The sequence below is a fragment of the Falco naumanni genome, chromosome 1 (assembly GCF_017639655.2).
Source record: "Falco naumanni isolate bFalNau1 chromosome 1, bFalNau1.pat, whole genome shotgun sequence".
Classification (NCBI taxonomy): Eukaryota; Metazoa; Chordata; class Aves; order Falconiformes; family Falconidae; genus Falco; species Falco naumanni.
In genome coordinates, this window is record NC_054054.1 from 45,601,887 (window position 1) to 45,616,566 (window position 14,680).

The 14,680-nt window shown below is 36.8% G+C and overlaps 1 protein-coding gene across 2 annotated transcripts in view; it reads left to right on the plus strand.

Annotated features, from left to right (window-relative positions):
* UVSSA (UV stimulated scaffold protein A) overlaps positions 1–14,680 on the plus strand; it is a 58,475-nt gene that overhangs the window by 16,870 nt on the left and 26,925 nt on the right. For both annotated transcript variants that reach the window (XM_040591959.1, XM_040591967.1), the window contains exon 7: positions 7,499–7,616. In XM_040591959.1, the coding sequence (XP_040447893.1) occupies positions 7,499–7,616 (118 nt within the window). The remainder of the gene's footprint in view (positions 1–7,498; positions 7,617–14,680) is intronic.

Sequence of the window (14,680 nt, forward strand, 5' to 3'; positions counted from 1 at the left end):
AATGCAGATCCACTTATGAAGGTCAACCTTTACTTAGAGGATCCAAACTGATGGAGTGATATGAATCACTCATCTCCCAGTGTAAACGAAAAACGGGATGAAAAAGCCATACCAGATCGTACTGTTAAAATACATTCCTTTTTGCTGTGTAATAAGGTGTGCCTGAAGTATGTACAGTAACTGCATGGGAGAAGTACATTCCTGTACTTCTAACAGTAAGATGTAACCTTTGGTTTTGTATAAATATTACACAAAGACATCAGAGGACTAATGCTGCAGTAACTCTTGATAAATCAAATTAAATATACATATCAAATGTAGGGATCAGCATAAATTATGTAAGAGTATTTTTTTTTATGCTGGGGAACTTTATTAGCTTTAATAATGAAGGGTAGCAGACTTGTGTTTTAGCTCTCTGGGATGTATGGAAGGGAAAAGCATTGTTAGACTTAGATCTTTGGTAGTTTAAATAGCTGTTACACCTCCCCTTAATGTGGTGGTTATTTTATGAAAAATTAGAATAATGCAAGAGAGCTTTGCCTTCTTAATCCACTTTCTTAAGGTTTAAGAATATTTATGCAACCAAGTACTGTTGATTTTGGTGGATGATAGGAGTCCAGGTAGCGAAGTATGAAAATACATCAGAGGATACACCTTGAATGGTTACTGCTAAAGAAGTACCAAACTTGTCTTGCAAACTATTACCTTCCTGAGGTAATTTTTTGTTAAATGCACCAGTTTTCCAGATTACCTTTATTTGCTGTCCTCTATGAAACTGTAAAGGCATATGCTAGTCCATTGGACATACTGGATGTACTAATATCTTCTGAACAATGATTTGTCAAGATCCAAGGGCTTTTGAACTGTCTTGCACCTTAAGACCTGCTAGTTTTTTTGAGTAAATTTTTGCTCCTTTTTATTAAAAGCCTTCCTAAACTTACCTGGGACCTTAAGCCTGCTAGGGTCCATAGGTGCAATAGCTAGTAACAGAATGATGCAGGTTTTGCGTAACGTGCCCCACCACTGTTGACCTCCCAATGTACATATCCAAGTGTCTGGGTGGGATGGAGAGGGGTTTGGCATGAGTCTTGAGGAAGCCTCAAGCTTGCATCTCCAGGACTATGACAATACTCACAGACCCTGAATAGTGTACGTTGCTTTAAAGAAAAACTGGTTCATTGGGTAGTTTATATTTATTTGCAAAGCAATTTGGAGCAAGGTATGCTGGTTCTCCAGCATTGTACTTAGGCTAACTGTTGGGCTGGAATCCTTTAAGCATTTTGGCTAACTTTTGAAAATTATGAAATAGCGTGAAAAGTACATTCCTAAATAAAAGTCAGCCTGGCCAAATAGCGTATGTGCTCTTGAGCAACTACAGATAGAATGAATGGTGATACTTTTACTGGTTAACATAAAATGTGGTTTCGCTGGACCACATATCTAATTTGCAGTCATCTAGGTCTGAATTTATGCTCAAATCACAGAGCAAAGGGGAAGGAGTGTATGTGGGAGGTCCCTATAAATATAACTCTCTTAGTAGTTTATGTTTTCCTTGTGTGGCACACAGCAAAACTCAGGCATGGTTCTGAAACCTGTCAAAATGCCAGCATTTATTTCCACATCACCCTGTGCTGGATAATATAAACGGATGGAAAAGGAGAAACTCATGCAAGTCCTTACATGTAAGATATGCTGTTTGACTATTCAGTTTCTATTACTGGTGCCAAAGAAATTATTTTTATCCTGTCACTGTTACACAGAATATCCCCAAATTTCAAGATGGCTGAAGTATGTTTTGTGCTGAGGTTGAATAAAAACTGTATTTGCTTAAGGTTGCCCCTTTAACTACGTTCTATGGTGATAAATATTCTTGTTCCCTAACCAAAGTCTTCTGCCTCTAGAAAAATATTTAGTTGGCTTTGAGTAGATGCACATGAGATATTGGCATGGTGGAATAATTTGCAAGATCTTCCAGTGAGGGTATTAGCATATAAATAGCAGATGCAATGACGACCATCACAGCTGAGTACATTTAATTTTTAGTTTATAAGATAGAATGGATTTTTAAATGCATAGCCATCAAGCCTGCTGAAAGACAAATGAAGTTTAGAGTTCACTTGTCTGAGGATGCCTTACATCATTTTTTTTTTTAAAAAAAAGGGAAACAGACACACATAAAACTGAATAAAAGTGATTTCTTGGGTGAAAAGTAATTGAGATTGCAAACCAAGTTAATTAGACCATGCAAAATTTATTTAATGGTCCCAGCTGTAGTTTGCGAGTGGTGTTTTAGTAAGTGGATATGACTTCTTCATGTGCTATCTTTTCTCTTCCTTTTTCTAAAATAATTAGTAAATGCTGTGCATCTAGTCCTATAAACTGATTGCACTGTATATTTCAGTCATTTTATAACTTTAATTATGATTGCAGAGGCTCAGGTTTTTAAATCCTCTTAACAGAATGTAGCAATCAATTTGTATAAAACTGGGAAAAGAACCAAAGGCTTTTCTTTACATCTTTCTAAGTGTGGTGTGGTGGGTGGAGGGGTTTTTTGCGTTTGTTTCTGGTTGGGATGGGTAAGCAAGGCATTTAACTGGAGCTGTGGTTGCACTGAGCTACACTAACAGCTGGAGGCTCTTGTAGCAGTGACTCCAAAGTAGAAGATAAGATTGCCTTTCTATGGGCATCCAATGTTTGTTTTCAGTATTTATAATAAGATGAAAAAACCCAGATGTTTCCATATTACTTTCCAAGTTTAATGAGTTAGAGAATGATTTGGTAGCACTTGTTTAGCTGAAAGAGTTGGCACTATTTTAAGTTTTTAAATGAAAATCAGGAGAATTGAGGAGACATTCTGATTACTATGAAAAAATTGTGCCAGTCTCTTTTTTTTTAAACTGTATTCACATATGGAAATATATTAGGCGCAAGAACCTGGAAACTGTCTAGCTAAATCCCATTTCCTCTCACAGAGAGAGATATAGTCAGGAATATGGTAATGTTAAAAAAAAAAAAAAACCAAACAACCCAAACACAAACAAACATAGAAACAAAAACCCAAACAAACAGGTAGTTTAGGAAATGCATGATTAATTTAGATAAATGAATAAATAAATATCAGGATTATAGAACAGGTTGATGCTGAGCGGAAAAGCTTCCCTTCTCCATACAACTTGAGGAGCAGTGATGGTGTAAGTAGCCTGTGATGTCTGGGAATCTGGCCTCACTTCAGTTGGACCATCCGCTAGTGACAGAGGGACGGTAGTTCACCTTGTCTCTGATAAGCCTGCCAAACTGTGTTAGTGACTTTCCTTATATCACCTGATAATTAGAATGGATTTGAGAACAGGACTTTTTTTCCATGTTGACAGGTTATTGAGAAACAAGCAGTTGCGTGACTACTTATCTTAGACATATTTAATTCTGTACGTTACAAGAAAAGCCTTACGTTGTGGTATTTATCACTTGAGCTTGCACTTCCCTACAGATATGGCACACTAGAGATGGCATATTGCTTGTTCTATCTTGGTCTCATTTTTCTTGTTTGGAAGTACCTAACCACTTAATTCCTAAAAGATTATAATTTACCAATTCTGCCACTCAAAATGTTGCCTTAAATGTTAATTTCTCCTGATTTAATTTTGGTTTGATTTTTATTTTTTTAATTGATGGGAAAAGTTTGCCTGTGATGGAAACATAGATAATAAGTAGCTGAGCTTTTGTACTGTCTCTGTAGAGCTTGCTTTGGAGGTCTTTTCATGTTGGAAAAGCGGAGTCAAAAAAAAAAAAAACTTTTCTGGCTAATAACATTGCCCATGAACTCTCCTCCTTTCTATAGAAAGGGAATGAAACAAACCAGCACAAATGGGATGGTTCTGAAGAAGTACCACTGGAACGAAGTAAACTGAGATGTAACTACCCACTACTACTGTGCAACTTCTTGAATTTCCACCAGTAAATGACTTTAACATTTTAAAGTAAAAAGATAACTTATTTATCTTGTTAAAGATTATATCAAAATAAAGACTTTATGTCTATTTGAAGGGAAAAGGGGACTTAATTCCTGATAGTTAGCTAAGCAGTTAATTTTTTTTACAGGAAATCTAAATTTAATAGAATACCCCAGGGAAATTCAAGGGTGTGAACAATAAGCATAATATTTTATGAAAATGACCCCCATATTTAAAATCTGGCATTATATGTTATGCATTGTAGCACCAAGTCCACATCTACCTTTTAGAAAATTAAAACACATAAATTCTGTTTAGTGTTTGATATGTGCTGCACTAGCTGAAAGCCATAATGCCCCTAAAACCTTGGGTTGCTTTTCACCTTTCATAAATTCCTGGGTAGATTCTATACAAAAAATAATTTTCAGCTCCGTGGCTCATTGTTATTCAAACTTGATTGATTGTCATCATTTACTCAGTGAGGAAGTTAAGTGCTCCTGTCATTTCCGAAGAGTATAATTGGGACGTTTCACAGGTCAGCGGTAGTGACAGGTTTCCCTTTTGATTAGTGTTAGACTGATAACAAAAATTACAGTTTCCTATGATTAATGTTTTCTATAGTACTTGAATGCACAGTTCATGGATTGTCCCTAAACAAAGTGAATTTGCATCTGATTATGCCTTTTCTCCATCAGGCTTTTCACATGCTTTGAAGTTTTAGACGATGCAGGTAACACAGCAGAGTTGCTTCTAATGCAGTTTTGAAGCTGAGGGTTAGTGTAGCCCACTGAATTTTAGTATGTTAATGTACAGAGAGCTACATGTCTCCAGCGACCTGTGAGCAAATTAGGAGAAATTTCAATTAAAGATAGTTTTCTTTTGCTTTCTTTTTAATCCTCTGAGATGTGCCTTGCACATAAGTACTTGTATTATACGCGCTGATATTTCAGGTATAATCTGGCAGTTTAAGTTAAATGATCAGTCTTAACTGAGTTTTCTTTCTCTTACTAGTTTGATGTTATTTCTCGATTCCTTAAACCTGTTGCTGTATATTTGTTTGCAGACTTATTTTGAGTGAAAACTCAGAAATACACTCACGTTATAGAACAGGGAAAATAATTACAAAGTTAGCTTCTACATTATGGCACAAAGTTGGAGACTAAGATCATCCATGACAAGTTTTAGCTTGGTGAAATCTTTTTTTAATAGCTAAATGAGAAATGAAACTGTAGTATGGAAAATACGATGTTGCCCTGCTTCTAGCTGGAGAAATAAGAGTGGATTTTTTTTTCTGAATGTAAGCTGCCCCTAATAAATAAAAAGGGGATGGCAACACCAGCAGGATTTTGAAACCAAAATACAAACAAACTTCTCTTCAGTCTCTGGCCGCCTTCTGTTGTGCAGAGTATAAAATCTGATGATGTTTTTCTTTCTAAAGGCCATTGGGAAGGTCTTTCAAAAGTTGCCGTTTAACACAGATGTTCTTATTTCACGTCTAGTGCCATGGTGAGTTTGTGATTAGTGATAGTAGCAGATTCTTTGCATTGGAACTCTGGTTTCTGCTGTGGAGGTCAGATTCAGCATGCATCTGTCCTGGCCATACCAGGTAGGGCCTGAATTGCTTCTTTCTTTTGGATGAGGAAAAATTATTGCAGTGGGGAAACAAAAAGTGAACTAGGGTGTAGGATACTTCAGCATAGCCTGAAGGCTGGCGGCTTGTGAGATAGTGATAACTGGGCTGAAGAGTCTACATTGTCGTTGTTACCTGTCTTTGGCAGCAGTGTACTTATAAGCATGGTTGTGCTGAGACTTTATTTTAAAATGAAGACTAAATCAGTGTTTTCTGGTAAGAATGCAGTAGTGATTCTCTCTTTCTCAGGACTGTATGGGTTTTTCTCTTCCTCTTTCTCACTATAACTGCAGCTTTCTTAAATCAAAGTCACTTTTAAACAAAGGGGAAATAGTACTTCTAACTTGCACGATCCACTCATTATATGTTAAAGTATATTGATATGTGTATTAATATTAATTAATGTTCTTTATTAGAAATTAGTTCCATCCAACTTGCAAGTAACACTTGACAAAAAATAAATGCTGATATTTTTAAAATTTATTATTAATTTAAAATTTTTAACTAGGTTCAATAAACCAAGATAGGTTTCTAGTTTTTTTGGCTTCAGAGTATATGTATGATTTAAAGGAACTCAGCTGTGACATGAGATTAGAGTAGTGAATTAAATTGGCAAAATTCTGCTGCAGGCAAAACCTGCAGTATCCTCTGGTGCTTGTAACAATGAGTAGTTGATATAAATATCAACGTAAGTCAGTTGTAGTAAGAGAAGTAAAGAACAAGAACATGGCTGAAAATAGTAAAAATTATGCCATTCCTTATCTATTGCTTTGGCTTGCTGCAGTAAAGTTGAAAAAAGTGATAGCCTGTGGTAAGGTTGGTCATAGTGGATATTCCTTATTTCCTAGACTTGTAAAGTGCATGGCAAACATACAGTAACGTGCTAATTATATTGTTGTTAAGACTGGGTAGCTCTCAAGATGGGCAAAGGAAATAAAGTATAGAACCTCCGTCATTGCTGCCTTTTTAGAGTAGTTGGCATTTGTTATTTTAAAGTTCTGATAGTACAGGCCATGTCTAACGTGGCACAGATTCTTCTGGCTTATGCATAGAAGAAAAATTAATTTTCATTATGGAACAAGCTTAGAAAAAAATGTAGAGACTGGCTGGCACATATACAGTAGTAGCTAGCTGAAATGATATATAGGAAGCCACATATGTGGATGAATTACACAGGTTAGTTGGTAGGAACTCCATTTTTATTTTTTAGCTAGTCATAAGTACTCAGTTTCAGACTGCAATATAGACCAAGTGCACACTTTATAAAAGAAAGCATTTTGTTGGTCTTGAGCATTGTAATGTGTACAATCTAATGGTATGAAAGGTTAAGGTGTACTGAATTAGTTAAATTAATGTAACAAATTATTTTCAGTGCTGTTGTGAAGAAACAGTAAACACTGTAGTACACGGATCTGAATACTCTTACTGTGGCTTGCCAGATCCATCACCTTCTCCTCCTGTTTGCCTGCTCTGGTTTTGAGCTTTTAAACAATTTGTGATGCTATTTAAAATGTCACAGACTATTTGGGTGCAGCTAAATGAGTGAAGTCAACTAAAAGAGAAGAGATAAGGCTATAATTTGCTCAAAGTCAAAATCTTAATGTTATTTTAGAGATATTTGTTTTGGCCTTATTGTGTAGCTTCACACTTTCTCAGACTTCACCAGCTGCATGTGTTCTAATGGATAAAAGGGCTTTGAACAAGCCCTTAGGATACAGTGTGGCTTTAGAGATAAAATGTTAAGCAAAGGCCTAATCTTAAATAAAGATTAAATATGTAATTAGGAAAATACTCTTGACATAGAGCGGTGTTGGTAGGGCTATCAAGATATCTGTGAAATACTTTCAATGTGAAGGGAAATGGGAAATGAAAAGCAGTCTTCATATTTAAAATAAAAACAACTGAAATATCTCTGTAGATGAAAGCCTTGGATGATGATCATGATGATGACAGTGAGGACGACGATGAATTTGTGGAGGTCCCTGAGAAGGAAGGTTATGAGCCTCACATTCCAGACCACCTGCGTAAGGAATATGGTGAGTTTGCCCAGCTGTGACAAGCTTTATCCCTGCATGTTACTGCTGCACTAAAGTAAATAAACAGCCATTCTGAAGTAATAAAGTGATCAGCGGTGTGGGTAATCTCTGACTGCTATGAGGAAGTCATTACATAGATATGGGAACAGCGATTGGCTCTAGATAAACAAATACTTTCTAGGAGCAAAAGCAACTGAGATGAGAAGCTTATTTCATTCCATCATGTTCCACTGTACTTTAGAGCTCAAAACAACCCTGTGTGTGTTTATAAGTGTGCTAAATGCATACTGCGAGCCAAGGGATTGCAAAGTAAAGCTGTAAATGAGCCTGAATATTAGAAATACTGGTAACAGTCTGGTGAGATGGGATAAGGTTTTCTATCACCTGCATTAATAGCCGTTGGAGATGCACAGCGACTTCCTCCCATAGGGTGGCCAACTCGCAGCTCAGAAAGAAGGCTTTTTTGTGTTTGGGTATTGCTATCACAAGATATTAAATGAAGCTCAGACTTCAAGTGCAGAATTACAGCCACTGAACACATACCAGATGACAAAATACGATCTTGCCTTCTTTTAATGCATTCTAAAGATTTTTTTTTAAAATAAAGATATACTTATGTTTTTGTGAAATTGAGAGGGGAGTTGCTGAGAAAAGTTCAACTTAAGTAATTAAATTTCAGTGCACTATTCCTTGCCCTTTGCACATCTAGCTTATTAAGTGTCTGTGGCTTTGCCTCTGTGTAGCACTTTGTATTGTAAGATTCAAAAGATCTCAGTACATTTTAGAGGAGAGGGTAGCTGCCATCGCATGGAAGTTAATCTTGGACACTGTAATAAGTTTCTTGCTCCTACATTTCTCCATGAGTATTTGTGTAAGACTGGAGCTGTGTTATGCCTTTTTCAATCCTGTTCATGCTTATTTTTAACTTATCTGTGGTTTCCATCGTAAAAGTCAGGCTGCAGCTATTACCTGTGTAAGCCAAATGTTTCTTTTTGCTGAAGAGGTGTGTGCCTGTGTAAACCCAAGATGATGTAGCTCAATTACTATTTACTGTCTTCTGCCAACAAATTTGGCTACAGACAGTGAAAGGTGATCAGTAGTGATAACCTGTAGTGGCTGGGGTCAGCTCAAGGATTTGTCCAGGTGTGAAGTCCTGCTAGTGCCTCTGTCTATCCCACCTAAACTTAACCTACCAGGACAACCTGGGAAGTAAGGCCTGCATTGGTTATCTGTGTTCCTTACCTAATGACTTGGCAGCAAGTCCAAGTGGCTAGTTCCAGTTTGTTTGAAGGAGCTATATGTCTTCATTCCTCCATGCCTTTAAAGTCAGTGGAAATTAGTGACTCTGTAGAGGACTGATACTAGATTAGTGCCCTAGTGAGCAGGTAGCTGCAATGTGGTTTGGCATGACTCTGAGCATATGTGTTGCTTGGAACAGTCTGTAGGCACTTACTTTGTCCAGCCAAGAGTTGGGGAAGGTGAAGTGGAACGGGCAGTGTTGAGATAGGGAAATGGGAAGTGGAAGTGTGTGTTAAACAAGAACACAGAACAGTGATGAAGGGCTGTAGGACACAAATGCAGAAACGGGACAGCTTTTTATTTTTTCTTGTTTGTGGTAAAAAATGTATTGTGATAAAACTATACCAGTATATGTTGGCTATCCCGACTACCTCAGCAACAATTAGAATTTATTCAGTATTTATTGCAAGACTAACAGTGGGACTTTCGGAATACAGTGAGAGGGGTGGCAGTCACCCCAGACAGTTGAGAAAAGCTTCTCATGCTTATGTGGCTAATGGAGTCCAAAAACATTGGTAGTGTAGTAAAGGAATGAGCAAATGAGGTTAGTTATTAACATAGCTATGGTTGTTCTTTGGATATTTTTTTCCTTGCTTTTTTGGTATTTGTTGTACCAAAGCTGGTATTTTCTTAATACTTCCAGGTGTTGGAACTTGTTTTCCTTATCTCTAACAGCAGCCTGATGAATCCTAACATGCAAAAGTTCTGTTTGTACTTGCTAACTTCCACTGGAAGTGAAACGTATGCGTATCTTCACTTTCCTTCCCTGTCTTCCTCGTGGACACACATATTTTTTAAAATAAAGCACCTTACCACCCTTTGTACTACATTAACACAGTACTTTGCTCCCATTTGAATTCCTTTTCATGGAAAAGGACAAAAGAAGAAGCCTACTATCTACTCAAGGATACTTTAAGAAAAAAATCTGTATAAAACGGATTAAGAAATTTCTAATTAGTATTTAAACTATTGCTGATAGGAAAATACATTATAGTGAAGAAGCCAATCAATCAGAAAACAAAACCTCTTATTTTGTATACATCTAGTTATGTGGGAGATAATGGTCATGCTTGGCTGTTCTTTATCTGATGTGTTTGTTTAAAATAGCATTTTGAAAGAAGTGAACCATTCTTAATGTTTCTGAAGTCATTCAGCTGTTCTTGCAGCCATTTAGAATTACTATTTAAGCTCCCAGTTCAGGACAATCTGAAAACAGTTCAGAATTGCTGAAAAGAATTCAGGCAGTCTTGGAGTCATAGAATGGTTTGGGTTGGAAGGGACCTTTAAGATCATCTAGTTGCAACCCCCGGTCTTTTTAGCATGTGCTTTCTTGTCTTCTCTGTACTTAGATGTGTTTCTGGACCAACTGGTTGGTTACTAGTTCAAAATCTATCTCAGAAGCTGATATGTAACTATTGCATAAGCCAGCTGTTTATGTGTAAGTACTTCACGTCTGCATGAGGAAAATGGAGAACTCTATTTGCTCTACTGGATTCTGTTCTGCATGTGTTTTTAATACACAAAACAAAATAAGCATCCCTTTGGCACATTTTGTTTAGAAAAGTGAATTATCATATTAAAATACACAAGAATATATTGACCTCATAGTAGCACATTATCATCGAGAGCTGGCTGTGTTTAGACAGCCACATGTCTAATTAAATATGGTACTTTGTTCCATGTGCAAATGCAGGTATCATAGCAGTGACTTAAGCTTTATCTTAATATCATTCAGGTAGGATTTTGCTACATTTCTTTAGTCCATGAGGACTCCAAGCTAAGAAAATAAACCTCTGTGAACGTGAAATGTTCTAACTGGAACATTAAGCCTTCCATGTAAAATAAAATCTGTTATGTGGAAGGCATGAACAGTTTAAAACTTTTTCCCTGTGTTGTTACTTTTCCTGAACAAACTAGGAAAAGTGAACAGCTCCTCAGATTAACATTTTATAACAAACGGGAGAAACAAAGTTGTAAAACATGACTATGGAAATGAATTGAAATGTGACTTTTAAATTATTGTTTTAAAAGTCACTTTTAAATTATTGTTTTAAAAGTCACTTTATTCCCTTTCACTTCTCTTAGGAAAATGGAAGTATCCAACAACAAAGTAAATTTCAAGCTGAGATGCTATTTCTGATGATGCATACATTTATTTGGTTCTCCTGAGATCTGAAAAGTTTGGGGAAAAAAAAAATTAGACAGGAAGTCTTGTATGCATAAGTATAGACATGTGCAGTTGTATTTGTATATATGTAGTTGATGATATCAAAATTGATGATGATATTTAATATATAAATTAACTGAGCATAGGTACAGTTTGGGTGGAGGGAGAATTGAACAAGTCAATTTAAATCTCCATGTAGAAGATGAAATGTAAATTTGTTAAAAGAATTTAGGTGATTAGATAACTGAAGTGTGAAGATATAACCCATTAGGGGTGTCATGCCAAATTAGCATTACCAGACTTTTAACGACTTCCCATTTGTATAATCCTTATTTACACTTGCACCTGGTGTCTGCAGCAGACAAGAGACTGGCCATCCTGTGGTACCACAGGGCCATTTAAAATACATTGTGTGGCTAAAGAGAAATACTGGGCTGAAAAAGAAACAACACTGTAAAAATAACTTGCATAGGATTACTCTGGTTCTCAGCGCTCTTCACCTATGTTGCTTATAGACATTGAAGAGGAACATGCCCTTGTATGGCTAGTATTGCTAACCTCCTAAAAACTGAGGCATTATTCATTTAAAAGAAAGCTTTATGGGGAGATAAAATACTGTTTGCACTTGAGATTTCGCATATTGCAGACTTCACTGGTCAGCTGTCGGTTGCATTGGCTTAAAGCCTTAAGATGGATAAGGTAAGGGCTGAAACTGTGCAGTTTCTGACGTTGTTCTTGTGCTATGGACAGAATTTGGTGCTGGTGCCAGGATGAGATTCCTTCCTGCCCTTTGGGTGGTCTTGACATAGCTTGTAGCTGAGCTCTGAACTGCATAGGAAGTGATCAGTTTTGAGATATGCTTTTCCACATAAAACCAGAACAATTCTAGGATCTAGTTCAAAGCAGCCACCTCCAGCAACTCTTGTCTACTAACGGGTTTTATTAATGCATAATTTTTGTCTGTGTCTCAATGCATGCATTCATGAACATACTTATACGATACTACATTGAGGTACAGGGAAGATCTATTGCCGTTTTACAAGTCATGACATGAGGAAGCCATCTGACTTGAGAATATTAGCATGGAAGCAGTCTACTGGTTATCAGGTTTCAGCCTTATCCAAAATTATATAAAAAGTTACTGTACAATCAAGAGCACAAACCATTATTTCAAATCTGGTTAATCAGATTATTTGTCTTGTATTTGAGCCTTAGGCCAAAATGTGTTTAGGTCCCTGACAGCTACTTCAGCCATTCACATTGCATCTTAAATCCTGCCTGGGATTTCTTTCGTATTGGGATCAAAGCTGCATTTCTGAAATCCCAAGGGCTAGTTCTGCCCATTTCAGAAATTCTTCCCTCTTCCCGTCAGAGTGATGTGCCTTTGTGGCTTAGATGTCCCCACACTGCTTTTTCGAATCTGATGGTATCTGGGCCATGTCTTTTCTATGTGTAAGTAGCTGCTTTTTTTTTTAATATGAAATGTCATAGCAACATGGGAAAGAAGGCTTATACCCTGGTTGAACAAATAAGGTGTAAAAGTAAGACTGTTTCCATAGGAGAGAAGTTGCCACCTGTTTTTTTACGAAGATTTGGGAGTGCTTCAGACTACACAAGCTATTCTAGTGCAGCTATTACTGAGCATTTTAGAAACAAGAATAAGATTGTTTTTGCGACCGTTAAAGGTGTGGGGGTTTTATAGCTTTTGCATCTTCTTTGAAGCCTGTGTTAGAAATAACAATAAAATACTGCATAGACTAATGCATGATGCCGTCTTCAGATTTGAAGCAATAAAAATCATGCATTTGGGGGCATTTATTCAGACAATTGCACTTGTTTGTATTGACTAGGTACATGCTACTCTGCACCTAAGCAGCAGACTTCTCTGTATATTGTTTTTGAAAGTTTTGTTCTCTCGACTGGTGTCCATCAAGACATGCAGAGGACACAACAATTACAAGCAAAGATGCCTCAGAAATGTGGAATACAATAAAATCATCTTTGCAGATTAAAAAATAGGAAAAATAATCACTAGTTTATTGGAATTGGATTCCTTTATTTGCTACAGATAAGATTTTCTAAATACTTTTAAAACATTTTCATTTGTGTAGTCAAGTATTAATGTTTCATCTGTGCCACACTGAGAACAATTACCCTAAATTTGAAGCCTTGCATGTTATCTAACGACATGTGTTGATGTGTAGCTTCACTATGCCAACTCTTTCTTAGCTCTATCTACTTCATTTTTGATGCAGGAAGTAGAAAACCAGTGTTTTCAGTTACTATGTACGACACTAATGTGCTCTTTTATCCTCCATCTAAATGAAGTTTCTCCCATAAAGAATGTTTTGCTGTTTTATACAACAGATTTAAAGCTAAACGTGGCAATGCATAGGGCATGTATGCAGGTGTTAACAAGGTGAAGTAGAAACCACTTGTTTTGACCTGTGGCAAAATGATGGCTTTCATACTGGTCTTTTTTCCTCCATAGAAGACTAACAGATCTAGTTAATACAGAATGATTAGCTGTTGATTTTACAGTTAGGTTTTCCTCTATTCTGTGGGAGTTTTTTTAATATTACGCATTAAAATCTTCTGGAAGTAATGGGGGAAAAGCAGAGATCTTTGGTGTTGACTTCACATCCTGAACTATAGAATCTAAACACCTGTGAAATGCTCGGTGAAAGTTTTTGTTTTCAGTGCTTATTACTCTTTTAGGAAAATACTTTTAGTTTTCTGTTGGTAGGATTGATTAGGGTTCCCTGGTGTGAGGCATACTTTGAAAAACTTACTAAAAGTAATTTTGTAATAGCTTTTGAAATGGTAGGGTGTTGATCAAGTCTAGGCTTCTGCAGGAGAGAGGGAGATTATTACGGCAATGACCATGAAGTAGACTTGACTCAAGGATGACTCAATACAAATAAGAGAGCAGAATTGTGTGATTGATACAGCAGCTTCTGTTGCTAATGGGTAGCTGTATTTCGTACATAATGTAAGGTGGGTTTATTTGGGGCAAGATTGTCTGAAGAACAGTTTGGCCAATTGTTTTCATCAGCTATAGGCCATAAGCATGTGCATCACCATCATTAAACAAATAGCTAGTACTTTCTTAGCATATACAAGTAAAGTATTTAATTATGGGTTTACAAGTGATATTGCCTCATTACATTGGCATGCGTTGAATATATCTGTATATGGACAAACACATAGAATCATAGAATTGTTTAGGTTGGAAAAGACCTTTAACATTGAGTCTAGCTGTTAACCCAGCACTGCCAAGTCCACCACTAAACCATGTCTCTGAGCATGTATACTACATGTACACGTCTGTTGGGAGAACTTTACCCAAACAAGCATTAGATCCTCATCCCACCTCCTAAGACTTTTCCCTGCTGTCTTGGCAAGCCACTGAATTTTTGTGAGTCAGAAATAATGATACCTCTTCACTTAGCAGCATGAGAGTGCAGAAAGGAGAATATTGCTTGGCAACACTAAAACCCTACCAAGCTTCTATTAATCGTGGATTTGTGAACCTGCTTCTCCTTTGTGTGCTTTATCAACATGTTCACAGTTGTTCTATATAGCTACACTTAGGACA